Raw genomic sequence first — 16,944 nt, 5'->3', positions numbered from 1 at the left:
GAGAGAGAGAGAGAGAGAGAGAGAGAGAGAGAGAGAGAGAGAGAGAAGAAAGGCTAGAGAGTAAGAGATGTAAAAGCTTAAGAGAGAGTAAGAAAGCTCAAAGAGAGTGAGGAGGGGCCAAGCAGCCCCCCTTATAGTGGGCTTTGCTATCTTGCTGTTGCTAGATAACTATGGGGGAGTCTAGCCAGAATGCCAGAAGCTTGGGACATTGTCTACATGACTGCTAGCCATAGGCCTCTCTTGTGGGGGCTGTGGGGTTGGTAACTTCAACAGGAGCCAGGGGTCCAGGAGACATGATCAAACGCCTTCCATCCCATGTAGATGGAAATTACCACCCACCAGGTCCCACGGGGTTCAAGACCTCAGCTGGACTGGAGACAAGGCTGTCTGTGCATCGCCCACTGCCCCACATAGTTGGGCACCAACTTCCCTTCTAGTTTGATGACATCAGATAGTATGGTCTTCAGCTACATGTCTTTACCATCAGGTTGGGAGAGCATCTAGTAGCCTTGGCCATAGCCTACAATGGAGGTTGAGAGGGAGTGTTCCATGGGTCCCTTTTAGGGACATAATGTGACCCTTTCCTGGCACTAAAGGTTTTACTGTTGGCATTTGATGTCTACTTTCCTTGTTCTATCATTCATCATATGGTGACTCCACTGAAGTTCTTTTCATATATGTAATTTAGGAAGCTTCTACAGAAGGTTTCCATATGATTTTTCAAAAGCAAATAAAAACAATCTCAATGACAGATTAAAGAAGCACAAAACATGCTTTTGAGCCAAGGTTGCACAAGACTTATTGAGCCAATGTCTTTCTTTCTTTCTTTTTTTTTTTAATCTTTCTAATTTTCAAAAAGATTTATAGCTGGGCGGTGGTGGCACAGACCTTTAATTCCAGTACCTGGGAGGCAGAGGCAGGTGGATTTCTGAGTTCAAGGCCAGCCTGGTCTACAAAGTGAGTTCCAAGGCAGCCAGGACTACACAGAGAAACCCTGTCTCAAAAAAAAAAAAAAAAAACAGAAAAAAAAAGATTTATTTATTTTATATATCTGAGTGTACTTCTGCCATCTTCAGACACACCAAATGAGGGCATTAGATCACATTACAGATGGTTGTGAGCCACCATGTGGTTGCTGGGATTTGAATTCAGGACCTCTGGAAGAGCAGTCAGTGCTCTTAATTGCTGACCCATCTCTCCAGCCTGAGCCAACATTTTAACATCAACAAATATTGATCCTAATCTCAGCCAACTAGTCATACATTCTCTCTGCACAGAAATTGAAAATGGAGACATGGTATTTACTTGTAGCCCGCTCTCAGTGAATCCTTGAAGATCCATGACTTAAAGACCAAAGGGATGAGTGAGGGCCACCTGTGGGTGAGTGGAAAAATCTGTCCTGTTGGTTATAGGCAGGGATTATCACCTCCTTATCCTGCCTCTAGATGTCTTAGGGTTTTTATTCTTGTGACAAAACACCACAATGAAAAATCATCTTGGGGAGGAATGCCTAGACTTCCACATCACTGTTCATCACCAATGGAGCCAGGAGTTGATGCAGAGGCCATGGAGGGGTGCTGCTTACTGGTTTACTCCCCACAGCTGGCTCAGTCTTTTTCTTATGGAACCCAGGACCAGTGTCCCATGGGTAGCATCAGTCAGAGTGAACTGTACCCTTTTTTATTGATCACTATCTGAGAAAATGCCTTACAGCTGGACCTCAAGGAGACATTTGCTCAGCTGAGGCTCCTTCCTCTCTGCTAAGTCTACCTTCTGTCATAATGACACTAAATCAGCCAGTACAACTGGACCATTGTTAATGTAACAACAAATACATCACTAGTAAGCCACAACAGATTTATTCTTATTTATCCCCAAGATTTCACATTAAACATATAAATACTTTAAAAGTCCACACTTTACAAGTCAAACACATTAATTTTTTCAGACACTTTAAAAGATCCAATATCTTTAAAGATTCAATATCACTTTTAAAGAATTAATGTCTTTCAGCTATGAGCTTCTATAATAATTTGAATTTAAATGAACACTTTTTTATTTCAAGAGAGAAAAACCAGAGTGTAGCCATAACCAACCAAGGCAAAACTGAACACCAGCTCATAACAACACAATGTCAACTGTCAGAGATAAGGGCTTAGGTCACATCTCCAGCTCTCAGGCACACAGCTTGTTTTCTAGGCTCCAGCTGGCTCCAATCCACTGCTGTTGTTCCTGGTGGTCATCCTCTGCTATTGGCATCCCCAAAACTGCTGGGGAACCTTGCTGCAACTGGGATGCACTGTCACCATAGCCTGTCATAGGCTCTCTTCCTGGGCCCATGCCTCAACTTCTTTGCATGACTCCTCCAGTCCTGACCTTCAACTGCCACTGAGGCTGCACCTTTACCAATGACCTCTCGTGACCTCTCACAGTGCCAGGCATCAGCGGCTCTCCATGACCACTTCAAAGCTAGTATCACCTAGTTGACTCTTACATACTACCAAAGGTGGCTGTCAGCATGTGTTAAAACCTTGGCCACTTCTAGAACTCAGCTTCTCTGTGTACTCAGGAAACACTTTTCAGATTTTTTTCAACCTCAGTGATGCTGGTCTCCTTTGAATTGCTATTAATTTTTTAGCTCCAGTTGACCAGCACCAATTGTCACACTATCTCAAGTGTTTCACTTCAATGTTGCTCCTCTCTCATGAATTGTGGCTGATTCTTCAGCCCCAGGTGACCAGAACAGTAGAATTTTGACTCAAAATTACCAATATTCCTGAGAGAATCTTCCTAGTTACTAAAGACCATCCCACTGAGGTCATAGTAATCAATGGCTTTGTAGCCCAAAGTTCCAAAGCCTTCTACAATCCTACTAAAAACATGGTTAGATCCATTACTCCAGTACCCTACAGTACTGGTACACACTTGTAATAGTTAGGGTTACTGTTGGTGCAATGAATCACCATGACCAAAAAGCAAGCTGGTGAGGAGAGGGATTACTCAGTTTATAATTCCAAATTGCTGTTGACCACCAGAGGAAATGAGGACAGAGTCTCAAACAGGACAGGAACCTCTAGGCAGGAGCTGATGCAGAGGCCAGGAAGGGGTGCTGCTTACTTGCTTGCTTTCCATGGCTTACTCACCCAATTGTTTATTGAACCCATAGACCATCAGCCCAGTGGTGGCATCACCCACAGAGGGCTGGGTCATTCATTCCCTATTGATCAATAATTGACAAAATGCCTAATAATGTCATCTCCTGGAACCATTTCCTCAACTGAGGCTTCATCCTGTCTGATGACTCTAGCTTGTGCCAAGTTGCCACAAACTAACCATTTTATTAGAGTGTTTTGTTAATATTTTGTTATTAGAGTTATTATTTTTGTTAGTATTTTTTATTAGAGTTTGTTATTTTAATAGAGTGTTATTAGTGTTTTGTTAGAGTCATCAATATAGATGTTGATCAATATTGATCTCAAGGCCAGCTTCATCAAAGCCAAAAACCACAGCACTGTTTTTCAAAACCTCCCCCTGCCCCTCGCCATCAAGTTCTCAATTTGTGACTTCTCAACGAAAATTTCACTCACAGATTAATTTTGTCATTTATGTCTATTCTCCTTTACATTTTTCTCTGTTTTCTCTTTCTCTTTTCTTATTAGTGTTGGGAGTGACCCTGTTTGAATGTTAACTGCCTTGTCAGCCATAAGTGCTTACTTAGAAAATCTTAGCCTTAGTGGAAAAGTACTAGCTTAGTTGAGATTTCTGTGGGAAAAAGTTGAGGCCTTTGTGGGAAAGTACTACCCCCAGTTAACAAAAAGCTATAGATCTTGTGGACAGGTACCTAGCAACCCATTCTGTTCTGTTCCTCCTGCTGAACTTTTTACCTAGCCAATATCCTGCTTTTGGGAACAGGTGTGTTTCCCCAGAAACAAAGCGATTATGTATCATCTCCCTCCCCATACCCTGCTTCTGTGGGCATAAAACCTGCCTGGGGAAAATAAAATTTGACAGCTTGATCAATCAGACATGCTGTCTGTCCTTTGTGTTTCTTGTCCCTCCCCCCATTCTTTCCACAGGTCATTCCTCAGACCCTGTTCATATTAGAATAATAAGGAATAATAATCATTCATTGTTACTATGTTGTGTGGCCATTTGTAAGGAAAAGGCAGTACTGAGTAGTGTGTAAACTGCTCATAGTACTCTGAAGATACAGGGGCCTTATTCAATCTCTGTGAAGACATGCCTTGACCACAGTAACTCTTATAGAACAAAGTATTTCATTAAAGCTGTCTTACATGCAGAGGTTTAGTCCATTATCATCATACCAGAAAGTGTGATGGGGTGTAGGCAGACATGGTGCTAGAGAAGCAACTGAGAACTCTACACCCAGATCCACAGGTGGAAGGAACTGGAAGACTCTGGGATAGCCCACTTCCAGTTTGTCTGAACAAAATCAAACAAGACCACACCCACTCCAACAAGGCCTCATGACCTTGAACCAATGGCTGCCATTCCCATTTGTACTGGCTAGTTTGTGTCAACTTGACACAAGCTGGAGTTATCACAGAGAAAGGAGCTTCAGTTGGAGAAATGCCTCCATGAGATCCAACTGTTAGGCATCTTCTCAATTAGTGATCAAGGGGGTAAGTCCCCTTGTGGGTGGTGCCATCTCTGGGCTGGTAGTCTTGGGTTCTATAAGAGAGCAGGCTGAGCAAGCCAGGGGAAGTAAGCCAGTAANGAATATCCCTCCATGGCCTCTGCATCAGCTCTTGCTTCCTGACCTGCCTGAGTTCCAGTCCTGACTACCTTGGTGATGAACAACAGTACAGAAATATAAGCTGAATAAACCCTTTCCTCCCCAACTTGCTTCTTGGACATGATGTTTTGTCCAGGAATAGAAACCCTGACTAAGACACCGTTTAAATGACTAAAACAAATAAAAGAAAATCTCTGCAAGGCTGGCATTGGATATGGGAGAGGCAGGCAAGAGGAAAAGTTGCTATATAGAAATAGGAAGCATGACGGGCAGAAGGACAAAGCACAAGTGGTGAGACACACAGACAGGCTGACAAAGACAGAGACCAGAGTCAGAATCAGAGATGTGCAGTGGGGGGAGGATAAGTGACTGGATGGGGATGTGATAATTGGATAACATCCAAAGGAAGCAAAGACAAGGAGGAGGAACAATGGGATGGAGAGAGAGAACATTGTATGAGATATCCATTACAGTCAGGAAAACAGGAGTAAAGACAGATAAATAAAAGCCTGGCAAGGTAGCACATGCTGATAATGCTAGCAATTAAAAATGATAAGCAGAAGGAACAGGAAGCCAGGGAATTGAAAAGGGAAAAGAGACAAGAGAGAAAGTTGCATGAAATACTGGCCACAGTAGTCAGGGAACTTAGAGAGCCTAGTAAGACAGTACCAGGCAACCACAGAGATACTTTGGCTAAAGATCAATGTGCTTAACTGTAAAGAAAAAGAATACTGGGCGAGAGACTGCCCCAAGAAGAAGAAGAGGGGCAACGGTGACTCTCTGAAGCTAGAAAAAAAAATTGTTTCATATTCCCCCACTGACCACTTCAAGACAAGTTAGAGAGTTCCTGGGCACTTCGAGCTTTTGTAAATTGTGGATTCCAGGTTTTGCTGAATTAGTGGTCCCACTTTACCCCCTCACAAGAGATCAATAGCCTTTTGTATGCAGAAATAAAGAACAACAAGCCTTCAATGCCGTTAAGACTACCCTAATGTTGGCTCCAGCTTTGGGCCCCCCAGATGTAACTAAGCCCTTCCATCTAACAAAGGTGCACCATGTTTTCACCACCTGTTCTTAAACTTAGAGAGTGAGAAGGGACTGGTCACTGACTCCTAGGTAGAAAGCTGGGCCAGGAAGTCTTAAAGGATGAAGGTGTCCATGCTGTGAGCCAGCAGTCTCAGGCATGTGTTCCCCAGACCTGATGATACCTTACTCTTATTCATTACATCCTATTCTCCAGTAAACACGTGTCCCAGTTGTCTTATCTTGTTGAATGTGCATTTCATTCATAGTTTTTTTTTTTCATCCATAATTAAACTTGTGTTATGTGACTCTCTCCTTCCACTGTCCCCAGGACTCTGGGGCCTGGTCAACAACGCTGGCATCTCCATCCCCGTGGGTCCCAGTCAGTGGATGAACAAACAGAACTTTGCAAGTGTACTGGATGTGAACCTGTTGGGCATGATCGAGGTGACTCTGAGCATGCTGCCCTTAGTGAGGAAGGCGAGGGGCCGTGTGGTCAACGTCTCCAGTGTCATGGGCCGAGTGTCATTTTGTGGTAGTAGTGGTTACTGCATCTCCAAGTATGGTGTAGAGGCCTTCTCAGACTCCCTCAGGTACTGGAAGGGAAGGGATCCCCCAGGGGAGCTTTGGAAGGGTTTTTATTTACTCACACTCTTTAAGTCCCCATCATAGGGAGGACACTTCAGTTCTGCATCTCTCACACCTTTAACTCATTAAATCATTCACTGGACAGCGAGTTTTCATGTCTCTAGAAGTGGGCATGACTGAGACATGAGTTGAGTTCATTTTGTTCTGTTACAGAGGTGGAAGGGCATTTTGGGATATTACTCAGATAGAATTGGAAATATGAATTTGGGGGGTGAAGAATGTAGACCACTGATATCTATATGCTGAGCATGTTTTTGAATTGGGGTGAATACCTCTTTTAATTCCACAGATGGATATCAGGCCCCATTTAGACTCCACAATAAATATATTCTAGCATAACTTATGTGCTTCTATCATGACCTAAAGACTATGGCAAATAAGAGAATGAGAGAGGAGTAGGAGGGCTCTGACTTCCTTGAGATTGCCACGCCAGTCAGCTCTGCTGACCATCCTAGCCATCAGGTTTGTTGAGGGTCCTGCATGAGGATTAGAGTGCATGAGAGTAAGCACGAGATCCTGGAACCTGGAACTTGTATGTGTAGGTGCATTTTCCTTGGAGAATGGGAAGGCCAGATATGGAAGGAGGATGGTCACCAGGTGGGCAGAGGTAGACTTGTGGAGAACTGGAGGGTGCAGAATACTAATTATTTTGTGTTGTTAGCAATGCAACCCTTCCAAGCCATGGATCCAGGGAAGCCATGAAGGGCAGGGAGCAGATGGGCTGCCAGCGTAGAGAGTTGGATGTAGGCAGTTGCTCTCTGGAAATACCTGCAGGAAGAAAGTGGGGGTTGTCCCGAGAGCCTCCTAGGACAGATGTGGGGTTGATGGAGACTTACTATACTATTGAGGTGGAGGTGACTTGGAGAAGGACTAGGAGCCTTTGCATCTGCACTACTTGGAGAAAGGTCTTACACAGTGCCATAGACCAGAATGTCTAGTTTTAGGTCAGTGAACTACACACAACAAATACTTAGTGTAAAATACAAGAGCACACAGGCAATGCCTTTATCAGAAGATTCTTCTCCATTTCCTGCACATCCCAGATCCAAAGGGTGTAGCCTTTCCTCACCTCAGGCTCCTGTTGGTCTGCTACTGTACTCTTATTAAAGTGTTCTCACTGAAAGATCTCTGAAGTCCTTGACATCTGTCTGTCTTGCAGGAGGGAGCTCTCTTACTTTGGGGTGAAGGTGGCTGTTATAGAGCCTGGCTTATTCCTGACCGGTGTGACCAGTAGTGCCAGATTATCCTCAAGTGCCCAGATGCTATGGGACCAGACAAGCTCAGAAATCAGGGAGATCTTTGGCGAGAAATACCTGGCATCCTGTAAGTGAGGACCAAAACAAAGTCCAGTCCTGAATGCTTAACTCCATGCTCATTTTTTTTATTATTATTATATGTAAGTACACTGTAACTGTCTTCAGAGACTCCAGAAGAGGGCATCAGATCTTGTTACAGATGGTTATGAGCCACCATGTGGTTGCTGGGATTTGAACTCCAGACTTTCGGAAGAGCAGTCGGGTGCTCTTACCCACTGAGCCATCTCACCAGCCCCCCATGCTCATTTTTGCAGTTCCAATATCATGCTCAATATCCTCAAAGAACATGCATTTAGACCCATTCCCCTGGGGTGGTGGGCAGTTTGTGTATCACACCAGAAAGGGTGTTTTTGTCTTGTAGAACATACAGCTCTGTTCCTTATGATTCTCTCATGATCATGGGGCTGTGACTGAATTCAGGCATGGGAGGTGGTATGAGATCAGCACTTTCCATGAGCTGAGATACAAGTGACTGAGTGCTCAATTCTTCCTTGAAGATTCTTTGTGGTCCTTCAGATGAACTAAGACAGGCTAGGATTGATCATAGGATTGATCATAGGATCAATCATAGGATTGATTTTCCAACAGAGAATAGAAATTCTCCTCTATGCTGGTGTCAGACAGGAGTGGTGGGGCCTGAATGACCACCTGAATCATTCCTCGTTCTGCATAGATCTGAAAAACCTAAACGAATTGGACCAGAGGTGCAACAAGGACCTGTCTGTGGTGACCGACTGCATGGAGCACGCTCTGACTGCCTGTCACCCTCGCACCCGATACTCACCTGGATGGGATTCCAAGCTCTTCTACCTCCCCTTGAGCTACCTGCCCACCTTTCTCGTGGATGCCCTTCTCTACTGGACTTCTCCAAAGCCTGACAAAGCCCTGTGAAAGCTAGATCCTTTTGTGTTGTTGGGTCAATAGAAGTGCTGTGTGAGAGTGCAGAGCATCAGGAGGAGGAAGATTCCTGGGCTCAGCACACATGTGCTCTGCATAGGTGCCTGGCTTTTCCTTCCTCTGTATAACGTGGGGGACATGGGACCACAGGAATCTGCTACGCTTACCATTGTTGGTAAAATTAAAAAAAAAAAAATCTCCCCATTTTCGGGTTTATTCAATTTACTCATTATTTTTAAATGTCTCTTTTCTATTTATCTGTATACACATGTTTCTGTAATCTATGTGTGTAGAGTACCCATAGAGGCCAGATCATTGTGTCCCCTGGAATTGGAGTTACGGCTAGTTGTGAACTACCTAACCTTGGCATGGGCAACAAATTTTGGGTCATCTAGTAGATAAGCAAGTCCTGTCACCAGCTGTCAATGGCCTGAACTCTTTTTTATGAGTTAAGTTAATTAAGAAGTTAATCTGAGGCCAGATCTCATTTGCCACACAAGTACATGATGACCTTCTGAATCTCTGGCCTCGCTACACTTCATCTGCCTTAGATCTGAAACCCTGACTAGTGGAGGTAAGGGACTAGAGAAAGGACAGACACACAGACACACGTACAGAAAAGCTGACTGTCCTCAGCTCCCTCCCCTGCAACCCCAGCTCCTTTATCATGAACAGCAATGGGGGAGGGGTCAGCTAGTCCTGTCTGAAGGCAGCTGTCTCAGGCTGGAAACCTCCACACTGGCCAATCATCCACAAACACCTGAACTTGGGCCAGTGGAAGAAGGCTTTGTCAGTTCTGAGCCTGACCCAATTCGTGGTGCCTGGCCAACAGGACACATTCACCCAGGACTACACTTCTTCTGCCTCTTTGGTTCCCTGTTTTCAGGGGTGTATTTGACTCTTTGATACCAGTTTAACGTAAACAAGGTGACTTTCTGCTACAATAAGGTCACTTTTTTCTCTTATTTTAAATTTTTGTACAATCACACCTATGCGCATGCACGCATGTGCGCGCACGTGTGCACATACACACACACACATATCCTCCTCCCTCTTATCTCCTACCCCCTCGACCTAACCTCTTGTCTTCTGAACAAGTCCATGGCCTATTTTCCTGTCCTGTATGTCCTTCTGTCCCATTGCATCACTTAGGGCAGCCTGTGTCAGCATGGGTGGGGAGTCATTTACTTGAGCAAGGGCAACTTATCAGTAACTACTCTGTTGAGGAATTTGCCTTCCCCTCCCCCGGTAACCATGAAATGCCAACACCCCCACCCCCTCACACCTTTGATGGGACAAACGAATGACATCACTTTTGTATACAACACTTCCTCATCCAGATCACAGGAATCCAGCTGGCTTTATTGCTACCCAAGAGATTGCACTTCCTTCAGTAAATTCTCCCCCATACACAGCACTCTGTGCCCCGCCCCTGACCTAACCTACCTGACCATCTTCTTAGAACTCGTGGCACCATGGGGTTGTTGATTCTCCTATATCTAGGCCATGTTGATGGAGAACACCAAAGCAGGAGTAGCCTGCTTCTCTCCTGTGCCCACACTGAGACCGTAGATCCCTCAGGCACTGAGGGACTGAATGTAGCAGACTCTATTGCATAAGGACTGTAAAGATAGGAAGGTGTTGTGCAACTCACTTAGTCTCTGCTGGAGAGGCGTTAGTTTGGTGTACATTCTGTATCCTTCAAGAGATCTAAAGAGGAGCCAGCGCGTCAGTCCACATGACTGTCCATGGAGCGGTCCAGGGTGAACACAGGATGCCACTTCCCACAACAGTAGGGAGGTTGGGGAGGGGGGCAAGGGATGAAGACACACAAGAAGTTAGGGGAGAGAAAGGACAGAGTAAGCCAGGCTCCATAGCTCTGGACAAGTTTTAGTTTCCTATCACAGGGTCAAAGGGTGCTCAAAGAAGAGATGCACTCCACGCAAGTTCTCTGCAGAAACCAGAGACCCAGCCATATGTTTGCCCCAGTGAGATGGGGGGAGAAGACTGGTGTGCACTGCCCAGTTTGCCCTCAAGGCTGAGTACTAGGTATCAGCGAGGAGCTGACTCCACCCAGAGCTGGAGTTTTCAAACCCCAAGGTGGGCCCTTGCCCAGATCCTCCTCTGCCTCCTGTCCCTCCTCCTCCTGCCCCTCCTCCTGCTCCTCCTCCTCCTCCTGCTCCTCCTGCTGCTCCTCCTCTTCAGCTTCTTTCTGCACCTCTCTACCTCTTGCTCCTGCTCTTCCTCCTCCTTCTCTGGCCTTGCTCCTCCTCCTAATGCTGCTTCACCACCACACCCTGCTCCAACACATCACCAGCCTCCTGCTGCTTTTCTCCCTCTGGCTCCTGTCCAGACTCCTGCTCCTGCAGTAGTTTCCTGGACTCTCTTTCACTGTCTTATGATGAAGCAGGGGTAAGAAAATTGTCTGCAGCCAACAGGACCTATTAATTCTTATCCTTGCCCACATCTAGCTACCAGAAGGCCCAAGGGCTCCTGGTCTGGACGAAGGGCAGATTTCATTTCCCTGGTGACCCCTTGTTCCTTCACCTGTGGATTCTCTGGGCCCACCCATTCAGTATCATTTCCTGCTTCTCACACCTACAGTCCTGCCCTTACCAACCCTGACAGTGATGGGAAGGAATCGAGAGCCCGCCCTGGAATGTCTGGGTAAAGTCTGAGAGGATAGGAAAGTGGGTGTGACTCTGTTGCAGGCACCACAGGGCTGAAGAGAAAGCCTTAGAGACACCTCCCTGATTCACGGAGGTTCCCTCAGTCCATCCATCCCTCCTGAGATTCTCACACAAGCCACATGACAGTGTCCAGCTGCTCCTCTTCCCTATCCTGGGCAGAGTGGGCTGATCCCATTCCAGGCCTGACTCTGTGAGTGTCCAAGGCTGCAGCTCTTCTGATCTCTGGGCTGCTCTGATCTCCTGAGGTTGATGGGAAATGAGCCATCTCCTGGGATCAGGAGTCCAGCTCAGCCCAAAGGGAAGCACTTTCTCCCAAAAGGCAATGTATCCCACCCAACCACCCTTTCTCCCTCATGCAGGAAGGGGTGGAGTATAGAGTCAGTGCGCAAAGGTGGAAACAGGCCCACTGTCAAGCCTGTTTCTTGATTAGACCACATGCAGCCCCTACTCATCTTAACTGGGGTCCCAGAAATGAAGGGACATTTGTGCTCTCATAGCTGAAGGTCTACACTAGTGGCTCTCAACCTTCCTAATGCTGTGAACCTTTAATACAGTTCCTCGTGCTGTGGTGACCCCCAACCATAAAATTATTTTTACTGCTACTTCATAACTGTAATTTTGCTATTTTTGTAATTGTGTACATAGCTGTAATTATGTATCATAATGTAACTATCTGTGTTTTCCAGCAGTCTTGGCTACCCCTGGGAAAGGGTCATTCTATCCCTAGGGGTGGTCGAGACCCACAGGTTGTGAACCACTGAACTAGAGGTTGGGACTTAATAAGGCAAACATTTCACAGAGGGCCACAAGAACAAAGGGAATAAATAAGGTAGCTTATTGTACCAGCTGAGGAGGAGGAGGAGTGCCACCTAGAGGCCAATGTGGAGGGTGGGGGTGGTGGGAACAGGTCAGTGGGGTCACAGGAGAGGAGGAGGAGGAGGAGGAGGAGGAGGAAAAGAAAGAGAAGGAGGAGGAATAGGATATGAAGGTGTCTAAGTCAGAAAACTACTGGCTGCTCAAGAATAAAAACCTGACTGCAGGGCTGGTGATATGGCTCAGCAGTTAAGAGCACCGATTACTCTTCCAGAGGTCCTGAGTTCAAATCCCAGCAACCACATGGTGGCTCACAACCATCTGTAATGGGATCTGATGGCCTCTTCTGGTGTGTCTGAAGACAGCTACAATGTACTCATATAATAAATAAATAAATCTTTTTTAAAAAAATGACTGCAATCTCCAGATTAGAGAAGCTAAGAGAACTATTGTTCCTGCTCTTTTTAATCTGGTGAGGTGGGGATGAGCAGACTTTAGGGGCTCACTAATCAGGCAGCATACCCTACTGGTGAGCACTAATCTAATGAGAGACACTGTCTCACATAGCCAGGCAGTGGTACCACACGAGATGGTAGAACACGAGGTGGTGGAGGCACACATCTTAAATCCCAGCACTCAGGATGCAGAGGCAGGCAGATCTCTGTGAGTTTGAGGCCAGCCTAATCTATACAGTGAGTTTCAGGACAGGCAGGCCTGCAGAGAGAAACCCTGTCTCAAAAAACCCAACACAAACAAAAACCTAACAAATCACAAGCTAAGTTGGGTGTGGTGATATGTATCAGTAACGCCAGCCACCCAGAGGCTGGGGCAGGAGGATAAGAAAGTCAAGCTCAGCCAAACCCAGATTCTGTCTCAAACCCCAAACAAGCAAAATTTTAAAATAAACAAAATGAAAGGCCCTGGAACACAGGGTCTCAATTTTTATTCCCCATAACCACCCCCACCCCAGTGTATAAGTACCTTTTACTTGCCTGTTGTAATTGTCATCTCCAAGGTTTACTGCCTCTGTCTGTTAACCTAGGCCTGATCCTGGAAGCTGCTACAATGTTTCCAGCCTCTGATACTTTAAAAGCTCGGGCTGGCTGGTTCAACTCAGCTGTTCTGGCTCAAACCCCTCTCCAAGCTGACTGATTCAATCTGGTGTCTCTGTGCTTCTTCTGATTGCTCTGTTTGGCCTCAAACTATCTCTGTCAATCTGTTTCTAATCTTCTGACTCCTCATTCTCCAGCTCATTCTGTTCTCTCTGTCTCTGTCTCTTTCTGCAACCTGTGTCTGTACAATTGTCCCAGCAAAACTTCCTCCTCCTCCCTTTGTGCTGCTCCACTCTCCCTCTCAACTCTGCTGAACTGTCTACATGCACTCTACTGTCTTCCGGTTCTGTACTCTCTTCTTCTGTAGTGTCTGATTCCCCCTTAAGTAGCTTCCCTTTCCTCTCTCTTCTCATGGGAGCTGGCGTATCCTATTTTATAAAATCTCTCTGATTTGTCACTTTGTCTGCCAATTATTTACACATCATTTTCAAACGCGTATCCTATTCTATCAAATCTCTCTGATTTGTCACTTTGTTTGCCAATTATTTACACATCATTTTTAAACATACACATCATTTTCAAACATGGGTGCTTCCTTCACAAATTACCTTTACTTTCATTGTTTGGGATTAAAGGTGAGTACTAAGGGCATATCTGTGTTCCAGCCAGAGGGATTAAAGTGTATTCTAAGGGCTGAGTCACACCCTAACTAGAAATGGGTTCAAATATCCTGTAACACTTAAACTAGATTTGACAATGATAGCATGGTCTCCATTTTCATTCTTAGGGAAGGCACTAGAACAATGGCACTTTGGGGTTGAACCCAGGACTCTGCCACTTCCTGGAAACGTTTTCTGTGCTTATTATCCATTACTTGAGAGAATCACCACAAACCTACAGACATACAGAGCAAGGTGTTGGGAAGCCAAGACAAGTCCAAGAGCCTCTCTGACCCAGCACAGCAAACACAGAGCAGAAAATGAAAGACCAGGATCCAGACAGGGCACTGACTTCATGTGCCAAGGGGCTACAGGAGGGAAGCTGAGGTCACAACATGAGGACATGAGGAGTGGTACACAGAAAATTGAGATGGTTGGCTAGTGAGGCTGGAGAACAGGACCTGGGTCCTGCCAGTATCTCTCGGGCATCTCCTGGATACCCATCTGTCTGCTTTATCCTGTGAGCCAGGATGCTGCAAAATCCTGGGCGGGAAGCAATGGCCACTGCCTCCATGGTGGGAAGAGCTGAGCAGGTGCAGAGGTAACAGTCCAGCTCACTCGTGCTAGTCATCCCCAGTGCAGTCCCCTCTTCCCCTAACTTTGCCTCCCAGTGCTCCACGTGCTGCTCATCCACTTCAAAGCATGAGACACATGTAATCTTTTAGACTTTTATTCTGAAATGAAAGGAATCCAAAGAAAACCATGGTTCTGAGATAAATAAAAATTGTTGTTGTTGTTGTTTTCTATCTTAGCCAGATTCTATCCCACCTGACACCATGGAGAAAGGTGATTGTGAAGTGGATTCTTTCGATCTTCCGTGATGGCCAGGCCCATGGACATCATGAGGAAGAGGCCAAAGGCAAGGCCCCTCCTAGGTGTTTACACCCTCTGCAGTTCTGTGGATTCTCACAACAGGCCAAGATGAAACCCTGAGAAGCTGCCTAACTTCACAGGATATTGACAGCCCCTTTGTATCACTCCCCCTTGGCAGAATTCTTTGGCTCTTTCCTCTGAACTTTACTGGTTCTGAGTAGTATGGAAGCCGAACTGTTTTGATGAGTCTTGTGAACAACATGCCCTGAGTCGTTTTCTCCCTCTACCCACCACAAATCTGCACACATGTGCATATTCACAGGGCTTGGGCAGGCTTTACAGAGCTCCAGTAGAATATGGCATCTGCCAGGAAGGTGGGCATGTAGCTCAAGGGGAGGTAGAAGAGCTTGGCATCCCAGCCAGCCGAGTATCGGGTGCGAGGGTGACAGGCAGTCAGAGCGTGCTCCATGCAGTCGGTCACCAAAGACAGGTCATCTGAGCATGTGTTTGTCAGTGACTTCATTGCTTTCACATCTGTGTAGAATGAGAAATTATTCCAGTAGACTCCACATCCCACCAATGCTATTACGTGACCAACCGAAGAGGGCTTCTCCAGAATCCATGGCTCGCACACTCAGAAGCCATGCCTGAGTCTAGCCTGTCCCAGTTCCTCAGAGAGGACCACAACCCAAACCAACAGTTTCAAGGAAGAGCCGTGTTCACTCAACAGCCTGGGTCAGAAAACTATCTGGCAGAATAGCTGGTGGTTCTCTCCTAACAGTGGGAACAAACCCAGGCTCGTGGAAAGTGGTGGTCTGATACTTTCATCCCTGTCTTTACCTTCATCATTACGATAATGACAGGTTCAAATAAAACAGAGTTCTAGCGGGGCAGTGGTGGCACACACCTTTAATCCCAGCACTTAGGAGGCAGAAGCAAGCAGATTTCTGAGTTCAAGACCAGCATGGTCTAGAGAGTGAGTTCCGGGACAGCCAGGGCTACACAGAGAAACCTTGTCTCAAAAAAAAAAAAAAGAAAGAAAAGAAAAGAAAAGAAAAAGAAAAAAACAGAGTTCTAGAAACCATAAATAAATAAATAAATAAATTTTATATATATATATATATATATATATGATTTTTATATATTAGATTTATTTTTATATGAGTACACTGTAGCTTTCTTCAGACAAACCAGAAGAGGGCATCAGATCACATTCCAGATGGTTGTGAGCCACCATGTGGTTGCTGGGAATTGAACTCAGGACCTCTGGAAGAGCATTCAGTGCCCTTAACCACTGAGCCACCTCTCCAGTCCCCAGAACCTCTTTATGTGACCAGAACTCCATTACTCCCAAGGACAGGGGAGTAATGAAGGAAAACAACCTGGAACCAGACTTTGTACAAGAAAAGCACAAGAGACTCAGGGTGTAGGATGGGGCTTTCCTGTGGGTCCCACAGGTTACTTACAGGAGTTCAGAAAATTCTTGTCATAGATCTCCTTGACCTCTGAGGACGTCTGGTCCCACACCTTCTCTATGCTGTGTGATAGCCTCTCGTAGTTGGAGACATTGGTCCTGAACCCGCCAGGCTCGATGATAGCCACCTTCACCCCAAAATAGGCGATCTCCCTCCTGTAAGACAGTAGTCGAAGGTCAAAGACATCAGAGGCCTTTTGAGGAAAACAATACAATTGACAGCACAAGATGTCACTGGAGAGAAAAGTTCAGAAGATTTTTGGGGGCCTGGGATGTCACCTGTGGCAAGGGCATCGTCTCTGTGCTTTCGAATGTGGCACAGGTAGGCTGTCCGTATATTGTACACGCCAACTCACTAGACTTGCCTAAGTCGATTCCCTCTCACTCCTGGGCCTCACCTCCATCGACTACTGCCTAAGGAAATCTCAGGCTGTTGCTTTCCCAGCCTTTGTTCTCTAGGCTCAAGGTGCTCGAGAGGGTGAGACAACAAGTGTAAAAGCAACGTTAGAAGGCCTACTCAAGAAAAGGAGACCCGCAAGCCTTACATCGCTTCCAAGATAGAGATTCAGCCTACGTTAGACACCACTGTGCAGAGAACCTTGGGACTCGTGAAAAAGCCCTTACCTGTACTCCTGATCACCCTACTTTCTGCCCTTAGGAGATTCCTTTTTAATTTTGCTTCTGCTTATCTAGTTCTAAGATTAGAACTTTCAAAAAAAGAAATGGGGGGATGTAGAGCCCTA

General features: G+C 45.8%; 1 protein-coding gene and 1 pseudogene across 1 annotated transcript in view; one reads left to right on the top strand and one right to left on the bottom strand.

Moving 5' to 3' along the window:
* LOC110326828 overlaps positions 1 to 8,838 on the top strand; it is a 10,851-nt pseudogene extending 2,013 nt beyond the window's left edge.
* Positions 8,839 to 14,568: 5,730 nt separating this feature from the next.
* The window catches only part of LOC110326096 (retinol dehydrogenase 7), a 7,048-nt gene continuing 4,672 nt past the window's right edge, over positions 14,569 to 16,944 (bottom strand). The window contains exons 3-4 of the mRNA XM_021204265.2: positions 16,194 to 16,357; positions 14,569 to 15,261 (exon numbers count right to left, since the gene is read on the bottom strand). Of these exons, the coding sequence (XP_021059924.1) occupies positions 15,044 to 15,261; positions 16,194 to 16,357 (382 nt within the window). The 3' untranslated portion in view covers positions 14,569 to 15,043. The remainder of the gene's footprint in view (positions 15,262 to 16,193; positions 16,358 to 16,944) is intronic.

This window comes from Mus pahari, chromosome 9 (assembly GCF_900095145.1).
Source record: "Mus pahari chromosome 9, PAHARI_EIJ_v1.1, whole genome shotgun sequence".
Classification (NCBI taxonomy): Eukaryota; Metazoa; Chordata; class Mammalia; order Rodentia; family Muridae; genus Mus; species Mus pahari.
Note: the sequence above shows the minus strand (reverse complement) of the source record. Positions and strands in the feature narration are given on the sequence as shown.